Source organism: Oryza brachyantha, chromosome 10 (assembly GCF_000231095.2).
Source record: "Oryza brachyantha chromosome 10, ObraRS2, whole genome shotgun sequence".
NCBI classification, from domain to species: Eukaryota; Viridiplantae; Streptophyta; class Magnoliopsida; order Poales; family Poaceae; genus Oryza; species Oryza brachyantha.
The window spans coordinates 9,218,994-9,240,408 of NC_023172.2; the positions used below are offsets into that span (position 1 = coordinate 9,218,994).

A 21,415-nucleotide genomic window follows, 5' to 3' on the forward strand; every position below is an offset into this window, starting at 1 on the left:
TTCAGTTTTCTAGTTCATATGCAATCATGTTCAGCATAGCATAAAAAAATTAGTGCAATATACAAACTATCCAAATTAGTACATATGCAATCATGTTCACTCGAATTAGTGCATAAGGCATCAAAAAATCATGTGAAAAAAAAGTCTGCCACTATGACAAAACAAGGAGCAAAACCACCGTGAGGGGTAATCTAAATGGTGTTAGATAGATTAGGTGGTTAAATAACTGGTTTGTTAGGTGAGGAGGTTAAGTGGTCGGGTGATAAAACATTAGGGGCTATATAGACTTATTCTTTATAAAAATTATATAATCTTTCGTATTCAGTTAAAAAAGAACACGTGCGAAGACTTTGCACATTTAACCTTAAGAGACACTGCAATTTTAGGCTTGTGCTTGGCATTGCAACAAATGAACGAACGACCTTAAGAGGTAACTGAAAAATGGAAATAGTTAGTTCAGGACTTGTTTGGCATCAGTGACATGCGAAGCTGTGAGCATATAACAAACGAAAGTGACAGCATAGAAACGAATGGGGAAGCTACATGGTGGTTACTGACACAATTAATATTCCTCTAAACAAGCAATCAGATCATCCTAATCGCCTAATCCTAGCTAGGCAAAAATTCATCCAAGCGAGCGAGCTAGTAGGGTGTCGGGAGGTGCTGCATCAAGAACTGCGCAGAGTGCACATGGCGAAGCGACGAGGGCATCTCGATGTTTGACATATCAATGTCCGGCACTTCCTCAGCTATCTCCTCTGTCGTGAAAGGAATGCTGCAAGCAAATTTTGCAGAGGTTCAGCAAAAAAAGGATGATGATCAATGTGCAGGGTGATCAATACAAAATGCAACCAAATCTCCCATGGATGATCAGTGATCTTCAATTGAGCGTCACTAACCTCAAATCGTCGTCCAAAAGAAATGAATTTGACACTGGATTCTGCGCGTCGCTGCTCACCATGTCCCTCATTTTGGCAACGACCTGCAAACCAAACCAACTCCATCAATTAGCCAATGGAAACAAGAGATTTGCTCCAATCCACCAAAACATATGTCGAGGTACTGTACCTCACGGTACCAAATAGTTTCTGATCATTGGATCTAACAATATTCATCCTTCTTAGCTAGATCCAATGGTGAGAAACGATTTAGTACCGTGAGGTACCGATATCTCGAGATACTTTTTTGTTAGATCGGAGCAAATCTCTATAAAGAAACCTGCAAATCCATGGATCACAGCCAGCTCAAGAGGAGATGAACAACATGCCTCAGCTGATACGCTGTGTGTGCCGTATTTGTCGTCCCAGTACATGGTGCAGAGACGGTAGATCTGCCTCACACTTAGCGCCTGACAGACACCCGTTATTAAACAAAATAAGTGTGCCATTTGGGGGAAGATGGAGTTCTTCAAATGTGAAGTATAAATTGTATCATGGACAAGTACTGCTATTGGAGTTGTCTATACCGGGCAAATGTTTTTCTTGATCTGCTCGAGAGTCCTTTTGCTTTTCTGTGGAATAATCTGCGATTTCCAATAAGTGTTATTAGCAGAAAGGCATAATAATACGTCAGCATTTAGCTACGTTAACACGGTACTACTCTATCCGTTCCAAAATACAGCTATCTTTAGATCTCGATATGGTTTTCAAGATGCTACTTTGACCAATAGTATTTATAAAAATATATATTTTAAATAAAAAGAGTTCTATATCATGATAATTTGTTCAGTGATAAATTTAGTAATGTCATTATTGTGTGATCAATCTTTTTGTCTTTTTATTAATATTTCAAAATGTTTGACTTGGCACAGTAGATATATTTTGGAACTGGGGTAGTAGATTTTACCAGAAATTCAACCGCCTGTCTGATGTACTTTAGCTCATCCCAAGCTGCACCTGCATGCTATAAAGTACAAAACATTAGCTGCTATATTTCATCATTATTGAAAAAAAGAGCTACAGCTGCTACAAACCTCTTCTGTAGCATCCAGAATCCATTTCTCCAGTACACAGAGCCCAGTTTTTACATATTCTCCATTTGAAAATGTGCAACACTCCCGTCGTAGGAGCAAGCTGGGACATTAAGAAGAGAAAATTAAATCAATATCTTCTTGACCTGTAGCCTTTCCGACAATATAGTTGGGATGCAGGAATCAGACTGACCTATTGAACAATTGTACATTTATGAAGGAGAAAACTTGAGTTACTAGCTTGCGAATGAAAAAAGAGGGCACCTGAACAAAGTAACATATATATTTATAAGATTGGCAAGGTTAGATCATTAAGAGAAACAACCATCAGATCAGGACATATTCAAAGATTAAAAACTAAGAACCATGGACAGAAGAAATACAAGCTGGTAAGTGAAAAAAAAAGAGAAGAATTTCACCATAGCATCCTCCAGTTACTATATTTACTTTCAGGTAATTTACCTTTCAGAAATTTCAGAACCCACTGAGATCCAAAATTCACTTTAAACAAAACAAAACAAATCCTAAAAAGGCAAAAAAAACACAAAGATAGAGAGAGGAAAAAAGTCCTCAAGCTTAAAACTTGTGACCACCAGTGACAGCAGCAGTTTGATGCATACTACCACCAGTCAAATGCATATCCATCACAGGAACATTTTTCCTATGAACTTTAAAAAGAGTTCTCTCATTTTAACGCCTAAGTGAGAACTCCTAAAATCAATCAAGAATTTTCATAAAAGAAATCAATCAGGAAAACTCAGACAACAGTGTTAATCGTTCATTAAATCTTTCCCTACATGTAGCAATTTTGGAGAGCAGTTAACTGTACACATTATCTTCCATATCAACAATTAGCCCTTGGACTAAATGTTCTCTATATGCCATTTTTTCCCTATGTAACTGTTTGCCTTCTCTTCTCGCGTATCTGCTAGACTGCTACTGTACTGAATGGTATAAGATAGCGTGAACTAGTGACGGATCTAGCGTGGGGGCTCCAGCCCCTCCTACACTCTGGATCCCCCATAGAAAATGAGGAAGAGGGGAGGGGAAGAAGAGGAGGAGAAAGAAGAGCCCCCCCCAAAAAAAAAAAAAACTTCAGCTGCTAGATCTTCCCCTGCCGTGAACTACGCAATAATATAATTCCAGAAAAAGACTGAATTGTCTGATAGCACAAAAAAAACATGGATGACTCAGCTATCATTCACCTAAATCTAATCATCAAATACCAGAGATACTAAGAGAAAGTTCAGAGGTACATCTGCATGTCTTTTCGGCATGTAAAATGCCCAGTTAAACGTAAGGGAATTTGACATGAGACTATGAAAGTACTGCATATTTGGAGTAAGAATAGCAAACAATGCATGAAAAACTCACAAAATTTTTATGTAGCCTGTCCATCAGTGAATCCAGAAATTTTACAATTCGATCCCAGTGAGCACTTATTGGCTGCTGCAAGGTCACATCAGGCGATCTGGACCTCCTTCCACCACCTCCTCGAGCAAGTTTTGGTGCCTTTTTTTTAAAATATATAATACAAAATAGTATTAGTTACTGTCTCCGTTTCATATTTTAAGACTTTCTAGTCTGGTATAAATTCATCAATTGATGAATGTATATTATTTATATATATGTATAGATTCATTCGTATTCATATGAATTTAGATAAGGCTACAAAGTCTTATATTATGAAACGGAGGAAGTATTTGAAATGAATAGGTTAAATGTACATCTGCCATCAATGACTTTGGTAAAGAAAAGATCAGCTAATAGAATGCTTACCTGAATGCAAAGGCTTAAAAGAGGTGAAATCTCCTTCTTCAGGTTGTCACGGATTAAGCCAAATATCTTCTCCAAGGAAGCAGTTAATTGTTGCTTAAACAACATAGCTGGGTATCGAGCATCTACATGTGACATGCTACTCCGTTGTCCAAAAATTTTCAAAGGTGATCTGAAGGTCTGCAAAAAAGTTTAGACATGATAAAGAAATAATGAGATATATAATGCATAGGCTAGCAATTCATCTGGCGAATTATTTTCTTATTAGAAATATCAGTGCCAGGTTGTGTATTCCTGACACCAGCTGGTTTAAGCTAATCTTCTCTATACATTTTTCTTCCTAACATGTTTTTTATTTCCTTTATTTATAATTTCTATCTATAGTTTGGTATGAGTATTAAATAGATGGCAGTAATACTTTTTTGAAGTTTACCCAGTAAACAGCTATGTACAGATTCGTAACCAGAAAATTGTTTTTTATGGGACTGAGAGAGTAACTAGTAGTAACTCATTACACCCTTATATGAAATAATGCATTTTTTTATGTTTTGCTTAAGATAATGAAAATCTTATTGTGAACAAAGGTAAAGATGTAAACCGGAAAACTGATAGTGGCTCGAGGGTTGGAACTGACATCATTTGCCTTTTCACACAGGTGAGGATCTGACGAAGACCTAGAAGGCGCTGTGATGAATCCTTTCGACCGTAAGTTTCTTTGCAGCAGACATAGAAGGGCAGATGCATTGGCTAGCCAGTAGGGCAGAATATCATTCTCATTTTCTGTCTGAAGAACAAAAGGTTAAACACCAGTAAACGATGGTCACAAAACCTATAAAATAGGACGCTAACCTTCAGAACTGTGTTGATGTTCTGAATGATGAAGTCGAAAATAGTCGTCCTTTCAGCCTCGAATACTCCCCAGTGGAGGAGACATTTGTAAATGACACATGCAGCAACTGGTCTGCCCTTCTTGAATCCCATGTCATCTCTGATGCACCTCTGTAGCAGCTCATGGTACTCCTGAAAAAAAAGAACCACTCAACCTGATAACAACGGACTTGGTACAATAATCCATTTCCGAAGCTAGGGAGAAAACATGTATAAAATTTCTGAAGATAAGGACACATGGTGTCATCTTTCATGAATTCAGGAACAATTTTATCATCCATAAGAAGGTACCAGGAGATACTACTGTTTTCTATGTAAAATTTATTACAGAAAACAGTGGCCTCCTTAAGGATGAAAAAAATGCTCTGAATTCAGACTTTCAGAGAGAGAGAGAGATTCTACCTCATGTCTTTCTGAGTTCATTCTGGATCTTCTTATCTCTGTCAGGTTGTGGGGGAGAGGAGCAAGTTTTAGAGGTGAAGATTCCTGAAAGAACATTTGCCATTTGCATAAGAGTAACTGAGATGGGACTGCAACTAAAATGAAAGCTAGGTTTTGGGTATCTTACAAACAATGACTTTGGGCTGCAGGGGAAAGACCCCAGAGGATGGCTCTACCAAGAAACACAAATGCATTCATCAATATTCTGCAGTTTTTGACTGAAAATCTAGTATATTTCAACTGATCAGAGAATAAGTTGCATGTACCATGGTGCGGCTATGCCTAGGAGATAAGCTTAAGGCCTTCTGCCTCAATAAATGGTTCTCATCTTCTAAATTTGTGATCTTATCCTCCAAGCTATCACAATAAGATCCAAATTATATAGTTAGTGAGTTGAGCGTGACACAGTGGTCAAAATAAGAAAAATGAAATTCCTCCGTATACCTGTTGAGTAAAAACATGGAACTATCTGAGCTATAGAGAAAAAAAAACAGAACTTATGCAAAATACTCGCCTAGAATAACACTGAAGATTAGGAAATATATACTACTGTAAGAGGGAAATTTACTTTTTCAAGTTGTCCCGAAGATACAGATAATTTCTTTCCACGCCATGCAGCTTGTCCATATTGTCATGGCTGCTTTTTTGGGCCTCCAAGAGCTCTTGTTCCATCTCTGCATTCTTTGCCTGCATAAAAACAGATTTAGTCAACATATGAAAGGGGAAAACGCTAGAACTGTATATAGGAATGCTTATACTGCATCATTGTTCAGTTAGAAGCTGCAGAAGATGCGTTTATATCTTAGACGAGAAGAGAATAAGTATACCTGGTAGTAGGATCTAATTTTCATAGGTCATGGCTCTCAAATTGTTGAAAATTGGGAGTATTGAATTAAAAATGTGACCAGCAATGTACAACTCAAAACTTGAATCAGGGACAAAAAATAAATTTAACTGTTCTAGGTGGAGGAAACACCTTCAGTGAAGAATTTTCCATCTTTAGTTCTTCTATCTGCGCAAGATTGTCGCGAAGAACTTGTTGATCCTTGGCCGATAGCTCTAGCTGCTGTTGCATTGATGCAACTTCCTTGCAACCATTATTTTTTTCTTTACGGGCTTCCTCCAACTCACATTTTAATGATTCCATGATTTTGAGAAGCTTAGAGATTTCTAACGCCTTGGACTCTTCTGCAGCTAGCTGGGAATGCATACACAAGAAAATAAAATTGGATATTATCAAAAAGAAATGTTATGAGCAATCACAAATTGTATGGTTTTTTTTTCCTTCAGTCATACCAAATTTCTTCAGGAGTCACCAAATGTTCATTGAGAATTAATTAACAAAAATGTGTACCACAAAGAAGCATAATACCCTTTGCCTCCTCTCTAGGGTGAATCTCAAAGTAAGATCTTCCAAGCTCCTCTCAAGTTTCCCTTTTGCTTCACGCAAAGCTCCAGTCTCATATGCAGCCTTGAAGGTAAGTAGGAAAATTTTCCATTAGGCAAAGTGCACTAAGAGTACCGATGTAGAGCATAGTTAATTAGTTGTTAGCTCTATATGGTTCATGTGAATAAATCTTCTAGTGCTTAATCTGAACCATTTTGCAGAGTAGAACAACAAAAGGCACTAATAAAGAAATTGAAAATGAGGAGTCAGATCCAGACAAGTTCTACTATCTTGGCAAACTTGCTCACAACAACTATCATAATTGTGGGTATGATTTTCCATCAGAAGCCTCCCTACTGTTTATGTTCGAGATTATTATTATCAGAAAAAAATTAGTGTACTGAGCAGTGGACAATGACCATAAGCATACTGACAACTGTGCTGATTTTATGGGAGTGCTTGCTTTGGTATGGTAAATGGTGGTAGGCAACTAGCAAAGTAGGTTTTGCTGATGACTAAGGGTGTGTTTGGTTGGTGGTCAAGGTGGATGGGATATGACCATCCATATTTTTAAGATATGATGATCCAGTTTTATGTTTGGTTAGATGGATGGGATGATCTAATTTTTTGTTTGGTTGGATAGATAAGGATGGATAGGATGGACATATGGAATTACTAATAAATAATAATATAAATTAATCATCATAGATTTTATCGTAATTAATATAAATTATCAATAAAATATATCTATCATCATTAATTAACACTAATTTAAACTTGGTAATTACTAATTAATGTCAAAACAAGCTAATTATCACTAAACAATCACTAATGATCATGGTTCGCGAAGGTGGATGAGCTAATCCGGCCAATTTGGCCGGATACACCCATCTAGCATCTTCGTGGAATATTCTCTTTCTAGCTCACCATATCTAGTTTCGCCCACGAACCAAACGCATCAAAAACCTGGACCGTCATCATATCCCACAAACCAAACACACCCTAACATTACTTATTGAGCCAATTCTCGACAAAATTTTAAGAACATCTTAGGTATAAGAAAATTTAACAAGCTTCCACACATTATTTTGAGAAGTAACATGTGACACCTCGCACTTCTACCATAGTAGGTAAAAGTGCTAGACTGTGGGCTATTATTTGAAAATAGTTCAAAGTCTGACACTTTTATCTACAGCGATAAAAGTGAGAAGCGTCACATAACATTACTCATTTGAAGTTGATGAGAGGTGACAGTCATAGTTCATTACACTTTTCAGGTTTCGCAGTGCCCTTTTAGCAAGCTTCTGTCTCCAGCAACACTGCATCAGAACTGTTGCATGTCGGTATTGCTGATGGAAATTATGGAGCTTCCGCATTCTCCACCAGGCCTGTGTTAAATGTACAGGATTGTTAGTACACATCAAATTCATGGACAGGCACATTCAAATTCTACAAAGGCTAATCGAATTTTCCATGCAACATGAAAGTTAAAACCGATCATAAAAAAAAATCCAAAACGTTGGTTTACAAAGAGCTTATCTATCCTGAAATCAACATCAATTAATTGCAAATGGTAGGTTTTGAGTAGGTGGGTACGAGGCTGACTCCGGTATATTTTACTGATAGTAGAATTTAATCCATACCGTTGATCTATTTTTATCGGACGACTGTGATTAAATTATACTATCAGCAATATTATATGCAGTAGAAATTTAAAGGGTTAGTATCGTCCTTTTTATTGTGATATTTATTGCAAAAAAATAAAATTACAAAATACTAATAATCAAGTAATTAACAAAGTATAACAATACTATTTTTCTACTGGTAGCGTATACTGGAGAGTTGTCTGGTGGGTATATATACTTTGGTTCATCTAGTTGAATTAACAGGTTGAAAGATCATGCTGACCTGTATAACGGTACAAGCTTTGTCCTTCTTCAAGTGCAGCAATTTCTGGATTGCTAGGATATAGCGAACACCAGACTGGATAACAAGAGCTGAAGAACGGAGATGCAAATATTCACAGCGACAGAACCATCTGCGAGCATATTTTTCTACTGAAACAGCTGCTGCTATCTGTCTCCTGGCATCAAGCACAGCTCGTGCCAAACACCCTGCAAAACAACAGTTGAAGTTGAAGGGCCATATATTATTTAAGCATCAGAGATGATGTTTTTTTTATAATGCACAAGCTATGATCTAAATAAATTTCCTTTACCTAGGATGCTTCAAAGATTGGTTGATTAGGCATTTACATAAGGGGAAAAGAAATTAATCTTCTTGGAGAGAAAAAACATGTTAAATAAGGTTCTGTAGGACTTCTAATTAAGAAACTTAAGGAAATGACGTTGGAGGCTAAGAATTTTTTGTCATAGAAACATTCAATTTGTCTCAGGGAAATATAAGACATCATATGAATTTGATTTCTGGACAAGTCACCATAGAAGTTTAAAGGAAACCCACTAGTCACCAGCTCAACAAAGTTTTCATAAAAAGCAATTTTACAGTAACTGAGTTGGTATCAAAAGATACCAAAATTTACATATAAAAAAGTGGTTTCTTACGATACTTTCTCAAGAACCGTAAAATCGCTCTTTCATAAAGGATATAAATGGTTTGACACAAGAAAACACATCACTGAAAAAAATATCAGAGAAACAGAAGATACAGTATATCATAATTTACCTCGGCAATATGCTTGGAGATAAACAGAAGCTTTCCTGGCAGAAAGAAACTCCTTGCGAGCAACAAAGGTTCGAAAGCGACCCTGAACTATCCTGGCAGCCTTTTCCAGAATCTCTGTACGTTTGGAGTCAAGAACAGCGATCTGGCCAGCCCGGAGAAAAACTTTTGTTCTGCCAAGCTGAAGAATATATCACTCGCAAATGCTCTACCACAAATCAGTAAAAATGTTTACATTACATGGAAAATCAATGCCGATAACTATCTTAGATGATCCACATGCAACACATGTAATCTTTTCGCTTATACATATGCTTATAAGCTAAAATTAAAATTTTAAAACTTAAATTAGATTTGATTTTGGATTTTTTTCATCGTGGTTTATTTTTTAGCATTTGCTTTTAGATCCCTAAGAGCACATATAAAAACATTTCTCACAAATATGTTTTTAGTTGTTAACCAGCCGGTTTTGCTTATACTTCTAAACAACCAAAAGATGGAGCTGGATTCTTCAATCTTACGATTGGTTCCAGGGGCGGATCCAGATTAGCATATTAGGGGAGGCTAATTGCCTTCTTTCTCCTCTAGCCCCCTACTCTTCATATTTTCTCTATTTTTCTTCCCTTCATCCCTCTTATTTTCTATGGAGATCCAGCGGGTAGGGGAGCTTGAGCCCCCCAGCACCCACAGTATACTCTCTCCTTTTCACATGTAAGACGTTTTGGCTATAATTTATGTATATATTAATATATATTGTTTATATATATGGCTAGATTCATATACATCCAAATAAAATTAGTTAATGCTAAAAAGTCTTACATTATAAAAATGTAGGAGTAAGAGCTATGTACTTAATAGATCTTAAACTTCATAATCAGTTCCACCTAATGATTTGAGCATTCAATTCACATACATACTCCCTACAGTTTGATAATAATGGTTGGTTTGAACAATTTGATGATTCATTTATACATAGTGTTCTAGTATTTGCAAACTAAATATTTGAAAAGTTATTAATAGTTAAAATTTTAAAAGTTTGACCACACTCTTATCCAAAATGATAAGAATTAGGGAACAGGAGAGAGTATAATGTAAATCCTTCATTTTTTTCCATAAAACCCAAAACTAAAACAGGAAAATCAATAATGAAATAATGAAAAAAAATAGCTGCCTTGGAAATGATAGCTGGAAGATTTTCAATTTAAATGCTCAGGATTAAAGAGACTCGATCAAACCAAAGCTAAGAAAAGAAAAAAAGGGAATTTATCCGGAATAAATAAAATTTTCATAACAAAAGGGTGGGCAAAATCAGGATACTGTACTTGAAAGTTCTCGAGATGTAATTGACTTAGTATTTTCTCCGTCAGCAATTTCTCATCAAACCTGTAAAGTAAAACATTTTGTTCATCATGCTGTAATTAATTATGTAATCATTGTAAGCAAATCACTATTACAATAATGTATATGCAGTGTCAAGACTCAAGAGCGTTACCTTTCATCCATATGATCCGGAAGAAGAAGTCCAAAACGGTCGATGAATTCAGTGTATGTCCTCCTTGTCGGATAACCAGCAAGACTTATTCTAATAGCCTCAAGGACACCCTAAAATCCAAGGAAGTAACTCAATTAAATAAATCAGATTATCTTGGATGGTAAGTGTCTTATATGATGTACATAATGTTTATCAAGATAAGCCATATTGTAACATGACCAATCCTTAAGTAGAATGAAGTAATGTTAACGTGCATTACAAACCATGACACAATGAGCATTTTTTATATCCTTGAGGAGATACTTAGAGGTACCACTGTTTTCTATGTAAAATTTGGTACTTTCTAGTATCTAAGGTATTAAGAGGTATAAAATTTTATATAGAAAACAATGATACCTCTTGATACCTCCTCAAGAATAGGAAAAATACTTGACACAATAGTTTGTGTATGTAAAGTTTAACAACACTAACCCCACTACGCAGTTGCTGTAGCACACTTCCATTCTCGAATTTCTGAGGATAGTTCAGAGAATTTGGTTTTACACAACGAATATAGTGAGGTTCTGTTGAGCTGAGTGTTTCCATAAGTGCTTGGAGTTGTTGCTGTGAAGATTAGACAGCTGACCACATCATAAGTAAAACCAAATAAAATAGAATTCTCATATACATACATATATATCTTAAGAGAGCATTTAGAACATTCAAAGATCCAAGTGTCAGGTCTACTTGTGCACATATATATGTGCATTAATGCACACACACGTGCAAATACATAGAAATGCTTTCTTTTTATTTTCTTGTTTTCATCTACTGGCCTACTGGGGTAATATTGATCATCTTATTATCCTGAAAATTACTGGAAAACAACCATGAATGTTGTAGAAAATTAAAATTTCAACTTGTGAAATAAACAAATGGTACCGGAATTTAAAAATCGCAAATAGAGTGTTACATCTTATTTATACCTGATCTAAGAGGTAAATAAACTTATGATACCACAATAATTAGAGAAAGCAAAACGTCATGGATAAAGAAGCAGAAGAAATGATAACAAGATATAATGCCATATGTTGTCTATCTATAATGTTGTCCAATAGATAGACAGAAAGAAACAACATTTGATTTAAGTATTTGAGTTAGAATAGGAAAACAATATTATGAAAAATATACCTTAAACCGGGAAGCTACGGAAGAAAATTTATAAGATGATTTTGATGGATCATCTTGTTGCGAAGCAAAGAGCCCAGAAAGAAATGAACATTTGGAAGAACAAAGAAGATTTTGATGCTCCAAATTTACATAATCTCGGTTCTTCTCTAAAAACAACTCGGTTTGGTATATCACCTGCAAAAAGACACATGTCAATGCCACATGTTCTAACCAATTAAAAAGCAATGAAACTACAAACGTGTCTTACAATAAATATTGGTCATGGGACATGCCTTTCCAGCAAAATGAAAGAGGGCAAAATCTGTCTTTGAGAGCTTTGGTTTTTCCAGTCGTGGATGAGCTTTGAAATTTTGAAATAGCTTCGTTGCAAAGGTATCATGTGTTGATTTCCCAAGCATGCTATGTAACAATACTAGAAAGAAATCAAAATGTAGAACTCAGAAGTGAACGATAATTAAAGTGAGCAACCCACCATGCTTCATCCAAAAGTGAAACAATGCCAATTGGTTTCTGCAGAGCATAACAAAATTAGCGCAATCAAATAATTCAAATATAAATGAAAAGCATAGAAACAACAAAGATTTTCTACAAAATTGATTAGAGTACAAAATCAGAGATCAATTAAATATGCACAACTACAACAATACTATCATATTTACAATAAATGACTACACAACTGCAATTAAGGGAAGATCACACCACTGATAAAACAAAAATAGGGCACCGTACTACATTACACAACTGCACAACTACATGCACATCAAACTCTGAAACAAGATCTATTCATAGTTTCTTTTATATTAAAAGTATAATTGTGTAAAGATCAAAGTGTTAATATGGCCATAATTATGAGTTTTAAAAAACAAGCATAAATCAAAGTTATTTAGTATGCATTAAATGAACTAATTGTAGTATGCATTGTAGTATGAACTAATTGTAGTATGCATTAGATCAACTTTAGTCCATTATTATGTTCATATAAAGGTAAAGGAAGTCGCTTAGCAATCAAAGTTATTAGATCAATGTGTACTGCAATGATGTTTCAAGAGTATAAACAATTTGTTTTATGCCTCATATGTATTATCATCAAAAGGTATTACAGAGCCATCAAATAATGCTAAAATTCAATCAAGTTTGTAATGACATATGAAAATGACCACTTATGTAAAGCAACATATTTGACCTATTCAGTCAGAAAAATAATTCTTATGAAAGATCACACATTCTTATGAAAGTATATACCTTTTCTATGAGATCCAGTATGTCCTGGTTATCAATAAATTCAATGTAGCTCCAATTGATTTCTTCTGTTTTGTATTCCTCTTGTTCCATCTTGAAAACATGCTAGATAGATGGACAAAATGATCAATGTAGTGCCACACACACAAAGAGTCACCGAGATAGAGAGGGAAGGTCATAGCATGCCTTATTAAAGTGTTGTTGAAGTTTTTCATTAGCAAAGTTGATACACAACTGCTCAAAGCTACAAATAGGAAATGTCATCAATGCTTCCAGAAACACAATAGACTAAGTAAATAGAAAATAAAAATAATTTCCAAAAGATAGAGCTTTTATGAATAAATTTAATTTATGAAGAGCCAATAAATGGTCCAATAACATGTGTCTTATTTCATAATTTGAATTGAGGCTCTATCCGAAATTTGAGTACAAGTTGTAACACAAAACTTTTTGCCAATAGATAATTGGTTAAAAGCTGACCTGTTATATTTAAAACACTCAAAGCCATAAATGTCTAATACCCCAATTTGTGCCCTTGACGCCATGTCTTGCCCAATGGACTTGTTAATGTTATCAACAAGCCTGCAGTAAGAACAATGTAAGCATCATTTAAAATTTAGAAACAAGTCACGAACAAAAAAAGGTTATACCAATCAAACAATTGAGCAAATACAGTCTTTGCCAAAGCATCACGACTAATTGCAGCTGCAGAATTGTCAACTGCCTTGACTATGTTTCCTTCAGGAGTTTTGATTGTGCGAAAGCATAGAGTTGAAAGCAAAAGGCTTTCATCAACCCTACGAAAAATAACAAGTTAGAATCATTATTATATTTTATCTACTTCTTAGTAAATTAATATGTGATCCTCACAAATAATTTAAAAAACCAAGCAACTAAAACTTTAAGCACTAGTATCATGTACCGTCAGAATCATCTTTCTTCGAGGAAATGAACATATGAGTCAAATAGTAAATATGAAAGCAATATTTCATATATAAATATGGGTTTTTTTTAGCACCATGGCCCATAGGCAAATACTGGTAAGGAATATACTTATCAAAATTAGTCAAAATAAGAATTGTTTGATGAATACGGTAAAACAAAGTGCACCACATGAAACAAGCTAATATTTCCAAGCACACTATAAGAAAAATCAACAATACACACAACATACTCCCAGTCTCCCACAATATTCAATGTAAGGTGATAAAAACTATGAAAAGAAATAGAAGATCCATGTTTTTATTTTATTAAACTATGTGGTTGGTTACTGAAACAGAATAACTAAGATTACCACTTGTGTACGAAACTAAACAAATCCTTAGAATCTATGCTATTCTACGGAAGAATACATGTTATGATTCAAAGAGACCCATGGTCAATAGAGACCTTTTAGAAAGTTATCAAATGGTCTATACAAATCTATGAAGAACAGGAGTAGCAAATACTGCACATGCAAGTTGCCTTATAGCATGGGCATCACTGCTCGGAACACTCACATGAGAAAATCAGCGGCCATTTGCAGATGGAATTTAGATTTTTCATCCTTGACAACAGATGAATCAAACTCTTTCCCTGGAGAAAATTCAATATTTCCTAGGTGAAGGATAGCCGCCACAGTTCGAAATATGGCTTCCTGTGAGTGCAAGCAAGCTTTGTGAGTTCAAGATGTTTACAAAAAAAGACATAAAATTGAATAGCTTACTTGGCCCCAATAGAAATAACATTAATATCAACCTGGTGAGAAAAACTTATACCAACAATATCCATTGCTCTCCGTGTTTTCAAATATTGCTCTGCATCACTGACACCTTCTAACTCATACATGTGGCTTTGATTCAGATAGTTAAAGTTCTTGGGGTGAGAAAGTTTGTATTTATCTGCATCCTGTAGACACAAATATTTATGGATAATAAGCCATCATGTATGAGGTAACTCTCGAATGTGATACATTACGTGTGAAGAAGGTGATTGATATATAAAGACTTGTCGTGTGGTCTATTATCTAGGGAAGGATAAAGAGCCACCTTGGCTCATTAAGGCTCGACTCGTTTGGACTCGTTATCTTAACAAGCTAGCTCGGCTCGACTCGTTAATGTTAACGAGCTAAAAGCCTAGCTTGGCTTGGCTTATGAGTTGGCTCGTTAGGCTCGGTAACAAAATATATATCATTTAAATTATCTTCTAAATTTGTGATCTTATCCTCCAAGCTATCACAATCAGATCCAAATTATATAGTTAGTGAGTTGAGCGTGACACAGTGGTCAAAATAAGAAAAATGAAATTCCTCCGTATACTTGTTGAGTAAAAACATGTAACTATCTGAGCTATAGAGAAAAAAAACAGAACTTATGCAAAATACTCGCCTAGAATAACACTGAAGATTAGGAAATATATACTACTTTAAGAGGGAAATTTACTTTTTCAAGTTGTCCCGAAGATATAGATAATTTCTTTCCACGCCATGCAGCTTGTCCATATTCTAAATTATGAGCATAAGTTCATAATTTATGAGTTGTTAACGAGCTAAAAGCCTAGCTTGGCTTGGCTTATGAGTTGGCTCGTTAGGCTCGGTAACAAAATATATATCATTTAAATTATCTCTATAATTTATAAATTTATGATTTTATTATATATTAGCATAAGAATGGGCACTAACTAACAAATAACTCACTAAATATAATAGTTTAGATGTGATTATAGGACTAAGCACTATTTAATAAGTTCTAAATGTATAAAAATATAGTGATGTTTGGTACTAACAAGCTAAACAAGCAATTCACATGCTTGCTCGTTAAGCTCACGAGCTAAAAGCAAAGACAATCTCAATCTTTCTAATAGAAAGTAATGCCAAACTTCACTACAGCATGGACACAATATTATTTTGGATAACAAATCATTCCCCTGCTATCAATATGTGGTTCACAAAAAATCACCAATGTCAACCCTAGTTTTACTTCCATAGCTATTTTGACTTTTTAGTGCTCCATCAATGTTTGAGCCTTGCCCATTCCCCTTAAGAGCTTTAGATGAACCATGAATCTCTGATGATATACTCATCAATGTAACAATAACATGTAAGAACAAGACCATTAAGAAAATTTATGGCATTTCCATGGACTACTGTGAAATATGTATAATAATATTTACATCTTCATATCCTAAGCAATAGGGAACATTAAAACAATCTACTAAAGGTTGACAAAATTAACTCTAAATATATAAACAAACCTGCCCAGATGCACAAAGTTGATAAAAACAGTGGTAATTCCGTTCAGACTCAGATACTTGTACAACACGAGACCTTTCGAGAAGATAAGTTCGAATTGCAGCACCAGATATTCTACCTGATTTGTCAAATTGAATCTCAACAAATTTCCCAAAGCGACTGCAATGAAAAATAAATAAGTAAATAAATAAGGACAACATCATGGTATACACAACAAACTAGTGCATAACCTAAAGTGCTATGATGCCAATCTAAAAGCCTACGACCCTTTCCATCATCCCTTTGGATATGATACTATAAAAGGTGTGCTCCTATGGAGTTTAGTTGTAAACACTCTTACATTTCATCATTCTATTTTACTGACACATAATACATCTGTATTGGTTGCACTTTTCCCAACTAAGAACTAAATTTACATTTGTGCCAAACAAGAGGATACATAAATTTCGTTGTGATGGTAGAAATTATTAAATAAACTCACCTGGAGTTATCATTCCTTACTGTCCGCGCATTACCAAAAGCCTCCAAGAGTGGATTTGACTGTATTAAAATAAAAAAGGACAACTTACATTTATTTCAAATTGTCCAAGGAAAATAAAGCCTTTGCGAAAACCCTCTAGTCGTGCTTTCAGGAATTTAAATTAGTTTACATCAGAAGCCCCCTTTTGACTTTTGACACCCTCTTGCTTCCAAAAAAGTATATAATTGATTCTAAGACATGTTTCGGAGTTCAATAGGTTAACCCCTTACTCAACTTTTATGCCCCCCCCCCAAAAAAAGCATTTGGTTTGACCTAGCTACCGTTTCCAAATACATGCTAGTTACCTCCAGAATCGCTTTTCATGATAGATCTAAAAAAGCTTACCTCTAAAACTTGTTGCTCCACGGACCTTATATCTCCTGTTGCACGGCCCCCAACAAAAGTAAGATATCGCATAATAAGTTTTGTGGTCTCTGTTTTTCCAGCGCCACTTTCCCCGCTGACTAATATGGACTGGCTACACTCCTCACTAACCATAGCTCTACAAGAATGGAGATATTGTTAGTATGTTATTGCATACTCTATATCATAAATCCTCACTGCAAGCTTCCCGTCTGTACCTGTATGATGCATCAGCAATGGCAAAAACATGTGGACTCAATTCACCAAACTGTATGCCTTTGTACTGCTCCATCATGTGCATATCATAAAGATGAGGTAGCTTTGCAAAGGGGTTTATTGCTATTAAAATGCGTCCAGTGTATGTCTATGAAGTAACAAAGAGTCATCACTCAATCAGTAAATTTATCCAAAGTACCATGTAACAAGTAACATATACAAAATTCCATATCATATTCCATAAAACTATACAAACTTTGCTTTTGATGAACATATGTGATTGCAGACATCTATCTGGTTTCTACAAGATTAAGTTCATGCAACCCAAGAAACAATGTCAATAACAAATGATAAAACACAACAATTTCACTACTGTAAAAACCATGGAATCAAGTGGGCCATACGGCCATACATATAGATATGTATATGGTACCTCATAATATGTAATGCGCACCATAACAAGTACCATTAGAAATTTGTGATGATCCCTGCACATGTTGCACAGTATACACCCACATAATAAAGTTGCCCATCCAGTTTCACACAAACATACTACAAATACAGAGAAATACTAAGATGTGATGATGAATTTCAAAGAAAGTGAGAATGCATAAGGAAAAACTTACATAGATCTCATTGAGTCCATACCGCCGTGCAAGATTACAGAGCACACCAGGCTCATGGAGGTAGACCAACTTGGTCATGTCATCGACGCCCCCAAGGTCGGCCTCGGTGTCCCTTGGCAGGGCCTTCCTCCCTTCGATCACAACCTAACCACACCACTACTAGAGATCAGACAATCCCTACCACACAAATCATCAAACACCTAGATTGCAAATGGCCAGCGAGTACTCTTGCTCACATCAACCATTTCAAACATGCATGCAGGGGAGGGGAGCACTCGGCTCATGCCAATATTGTAACTTGTAACTACCTTAGCACCGTCGGAGAGGGTGACGGTGATGGAGGATGGGGAGAAAGAGGAGGACGCGGGGGACGTGACGACAGCCTCAGCCCATGCAAGGTCCGGGTGCTCCACCCACACCGCAGTGCCAGGACGAAAGCGCATCGCGGAAGGCGGCAGCGACAGCAAGCAGGAGCCGTGGTGGTGGTGTCATGAATGGCATCTGGGGGAAGGAGCGTAGGACGGAGGGAGGGGAGGGTGGAGCAACGAAAATGGCGGGAAGAGTCGCGCTCTGACGCACGCGTGGTGACTTGCCGACCATTGATAATTTGGAGTCCATGCAGTTCATAGGCGCATGAGATTATTCCCCCTTTTATGCGCAATGCAAGACTGCAGGTAATTTGAAGAAAATAGTTCAGACATACCTACTGATCGGGTGCACCCATCCCCACCATTTGATTCATAACTCATCCATCCACATTGTTCGATCTATGGCTACCTAATGTACTTTGATACTGCATGGTTGCAACACATGCATGCACATGACCACATGCAAAGAGAGAACCACGTATATGCATGCATAAATTATTGTCCTCTCACGTGGACCACTAATATGTGAGCCCATAAGGTGCGGGGTGCACATGTCCACCACTCAAAGTCAGATGACAGTAAGTTAGAGGATCTGTTATGCATGCATGTGTATGAAATTTCTTAATATATCTAGTACTAACTTTAAATCATGATTTCTTCTTAAATATTTATCTAATTTATAATCCAATTGAAATTTTATATTTGCTATAATTAATGTATTACAACAAGATCTCACGTGACTATATTTTGGATCCCACATTATTTATGTTTCATCACATATGAAAAAAATATCTATTATTCATAGAAAAAATGTTTCTACGATTAAAATGACGAAATGCAATTGAATCATCTATACTTCTATAAAAAGAAGTAGTGGTGGTGGAAGTGAATCTGCCTCCACCACCTTCCCTCAATACAGTTTTATAATTTAGCTCTCAAATTTCTTGATATTAAAAACCAGTTAAATATAGATTGATATCTACATATAAATTTAAATTAAGGTGACTATTTCATCTATACTCCTATAGTGGTGCCATCACCTACCCTCACTACAGTTTTACAATTTAGCTCTCAAATTTTGATATTAAAAACCAGTTAAATATAGATTGATATCTACATATAAATTCAAATTAAGGTGACTATTTCATATAAGAAAATTTGATAACACATTATAAGATCCATAGCAAAGCACGGGTATTTAACTAGTATGCTGAAACATTTGTTGTTGCATAGTACAAAACAATGAGTTTTATCTACTGATACAACATGTATTACCCATCATATCAAAGATAAAAAAATAAAAGTCACTGCAACATTTTGATTTCATACAAATGAACGTCAAAAATATATTGAATGAACATCATCTCAAAAGAGTACTATTTCATATCTAGTTCCTGGTCCTCTGAAATGGTCAAGAAAGAAAAACAAAATATCCGGTGGAACATCTCGATCTAACACAAAGAAACATATACTTTTATTTGATTATAATATAATCATGTGGGATCATGTTATAACGAGTTAGCTACACTGAAAAGAATGGTCAAATTAGATCATAGATTGGATAAGTAGTCGAGAAGAAAATATTATTTGAAGGTTGCTAAGAGCTTACTTGCATACATGCATGGAGAGAGAGAAAAGAGAAGGCCATGCATGGAGAGTATGCAAGCTTACACTAGTATGTGCATATAGTAAAGAAGTTGAGAGAAGCAACACCACATGCAGAGCAGTAGAGATGCATCTTGTACATAGCCGAGGTGTAACACGTGGTGTGCACCCGTTCTTTGGGCCAGGGTCAAGCAGTTCAAGTTTAACTAGAAATTATAATTTTCCCTTAAGGCTTTTATGGCTTGTCTTCGGCTCCAATCTTACTTCTTTTTGGGTGTTAGAGTATAACCAAACAATTCTAGCTCTACGTAAAATGAGAGCAGAGCATGGATAGATTAATTTTAAAAAAAAACAAACTAGAGATGCAGAGATAGGCTCAAACAGCTAGCTCCACAGCTTCGTCGCAAACTCCACTCTTAGAATTAACTTTAGGAGTTAGATCCTTATCAAACGGATCATTAATGATTGCCCACTCGTTAGATTGGAGAATAGGAATTTCATGGCTCTTCTTTTTACGTAAACATAAATAGTATGCTCTCTATTTTTTTAATATGACGTCATTGATTTTTAGGTCCACGTTTAACCATTCGTCTTATTAAAAAATTATATAATTATTAATTATTTTGTTATAATATGATTTATTATTATAGGAACTTTAAGTATGTTTTATAAGTTTACATATTTAGATATAAATTTTAAATAAGAAGAACGGTCAAACGTAAACTTAAAATCTAACGGTGTCCTATAAAAAAATACGGAGGGATTAACAGCACTCTACGTGTCAATGTTGCAAAATGATGAGTAACAGTATAGCTAGTAGATCCGAACATGCGACAAATACATCTTGTGCTCACCGCTATCCAGAAATACATGTTTTCTCTCTCTCTTCGTTACAATTTCTTTTCATCGATTAATATATTTTCTATTAGAGAATAATAGAGATAAATTTCATTTAAAAGCTTTAAACAACTTTAGTAGAGAGTTTCAACATTTTAGTTGATTTTTTATATTTCGCCTTCAAAACTTTCGAGTTTGAGTAGAAATTTTACGTGGATTATCATGTTTAAGTTAATTTTTTGGTTCGATATTTTATTATTAGCTAACGAGATATTCATATTTTATTGTGCATAGGCCGCTCGTCCCCACTATCCCCACTATCCATAAATAATATAATTGTTTCTAGTTTGCTTAGTTGGGATTAAGTTTGTATAGAAAAGACTATAATGCCCTCAATCAATGGATAAGATAAGTAATAGATGAAAATGCACATAAAATGGAAAGGGATAGGTGGAGTAAGTTTTAATAGCGCAAATGCTTATATTGTAGGATAATATTTAAATTTTGGAAATGGAGCATGGAGTACCGAGAGTAACAAACCACCAAATTAAAAAAGATGGTAGTCTTTAAGGTCATGTACAATAACAATTATTAGCTAAATCTCTAG

The 21,415-nt window shown here is 35.4% G+C and overlaps 2 protein-coding genes across 5 annotated transcripts; both read right to left on the bottom strand.

The window, feature by feature from the left end:
• Positions 1–391: 391 nt before the first annotated feature.
• On the bottom strand, positions 392–13,571 carry LOC102707155 (protein OPAQUE1). Of its 4 annotated transcripts, XM_040528453.1 has the most exons (28): positions 13,525–13,571; positions 13,048–13,149; positions 12,278–12,315; positions 12,078–12,204; positions 11,806–11,979; positions 11,107–11,238; positions 10,636–10,745; positions 10,466–10,526; positions 9,147–9,324; positions 8,370–8,575; positions 7,730–7,849; positions 6,447–6,545; positions 6,051–6,272; positions 5,643–5,761; positions 5,341–5,431; positions 5,202–5,246; positions 5,036–5,119; positions 4,595–4,765; positions 4,380–4,529; positions 3,749–3,925; positions 3,344–3,481; positions 2,163–2,233; positions 1,973–2,072; positions 1,846–1,902; positions 1,466–1,522; positions 1,268–1,348; positions 900–982; positions 392–775 (listed from the first exon to the last, which is right to left on the bottom strand). In XM_040528453.1, exons 2-28 carry the CDS (start codon positions 13,135–13,137, stop codon positions 643–645), a joined length of 3,114 nt encoding a protein of 1,037 aa, XP_040384387.1. In that variant the 5' UTR covers positions 13,138–13,149; positions 13,525–13,571; the 3' UTR covers positions 392–642. The 4 variants fall into 4 exon arrangements, with proteins under 4 accessions (XP_040384387.1, XP_040384388.1, XP_040384390.1 ...); XM_040528454.1 differs by lacking the exons at positions 13,048–13,149; positions 13,525–13,571 and having other exon boundaries at positions 12,078–12,217; positions 12,278–12,308; XM_040528455.1 differs by lacking the exons at positions 392–775; positions 900–982; positions 1,268–1,348 and having other exon boundaries at positions 1,465–1,522; positions 1,846–1,895.
• On the bottom strand, positions 13,565–18,759 carry LOC121055597 (myosin-15-like). The gene is made up of 9 exons (XM_040528457.1): positions 17,999–18,759; positions 17,375–17,520; positions 17,139–17,295; positions 16,755–16,813; positions 16,276–16,432; positions 14,782–14,931; positions 14,544–14,680; positions 13,718–13,841; positions 13,565–13,626 (listed from the first exon to the last, which is right to left on the bottom strand). The coding sequence occupies exons 1-9, from the start codon at positions 18,074–18,076 to the stop codon at positions 13,618–13,620; spliced, it is 1,017 nt and encodes a 338-aa protein (XP_040384391.1). The 5' UTR covers positions 18,077–18,759; the 3' UTR covers positions 13,565–13,617.
• Positions 18,760–21,415: the final 2,656 nt, after the last annotated feature.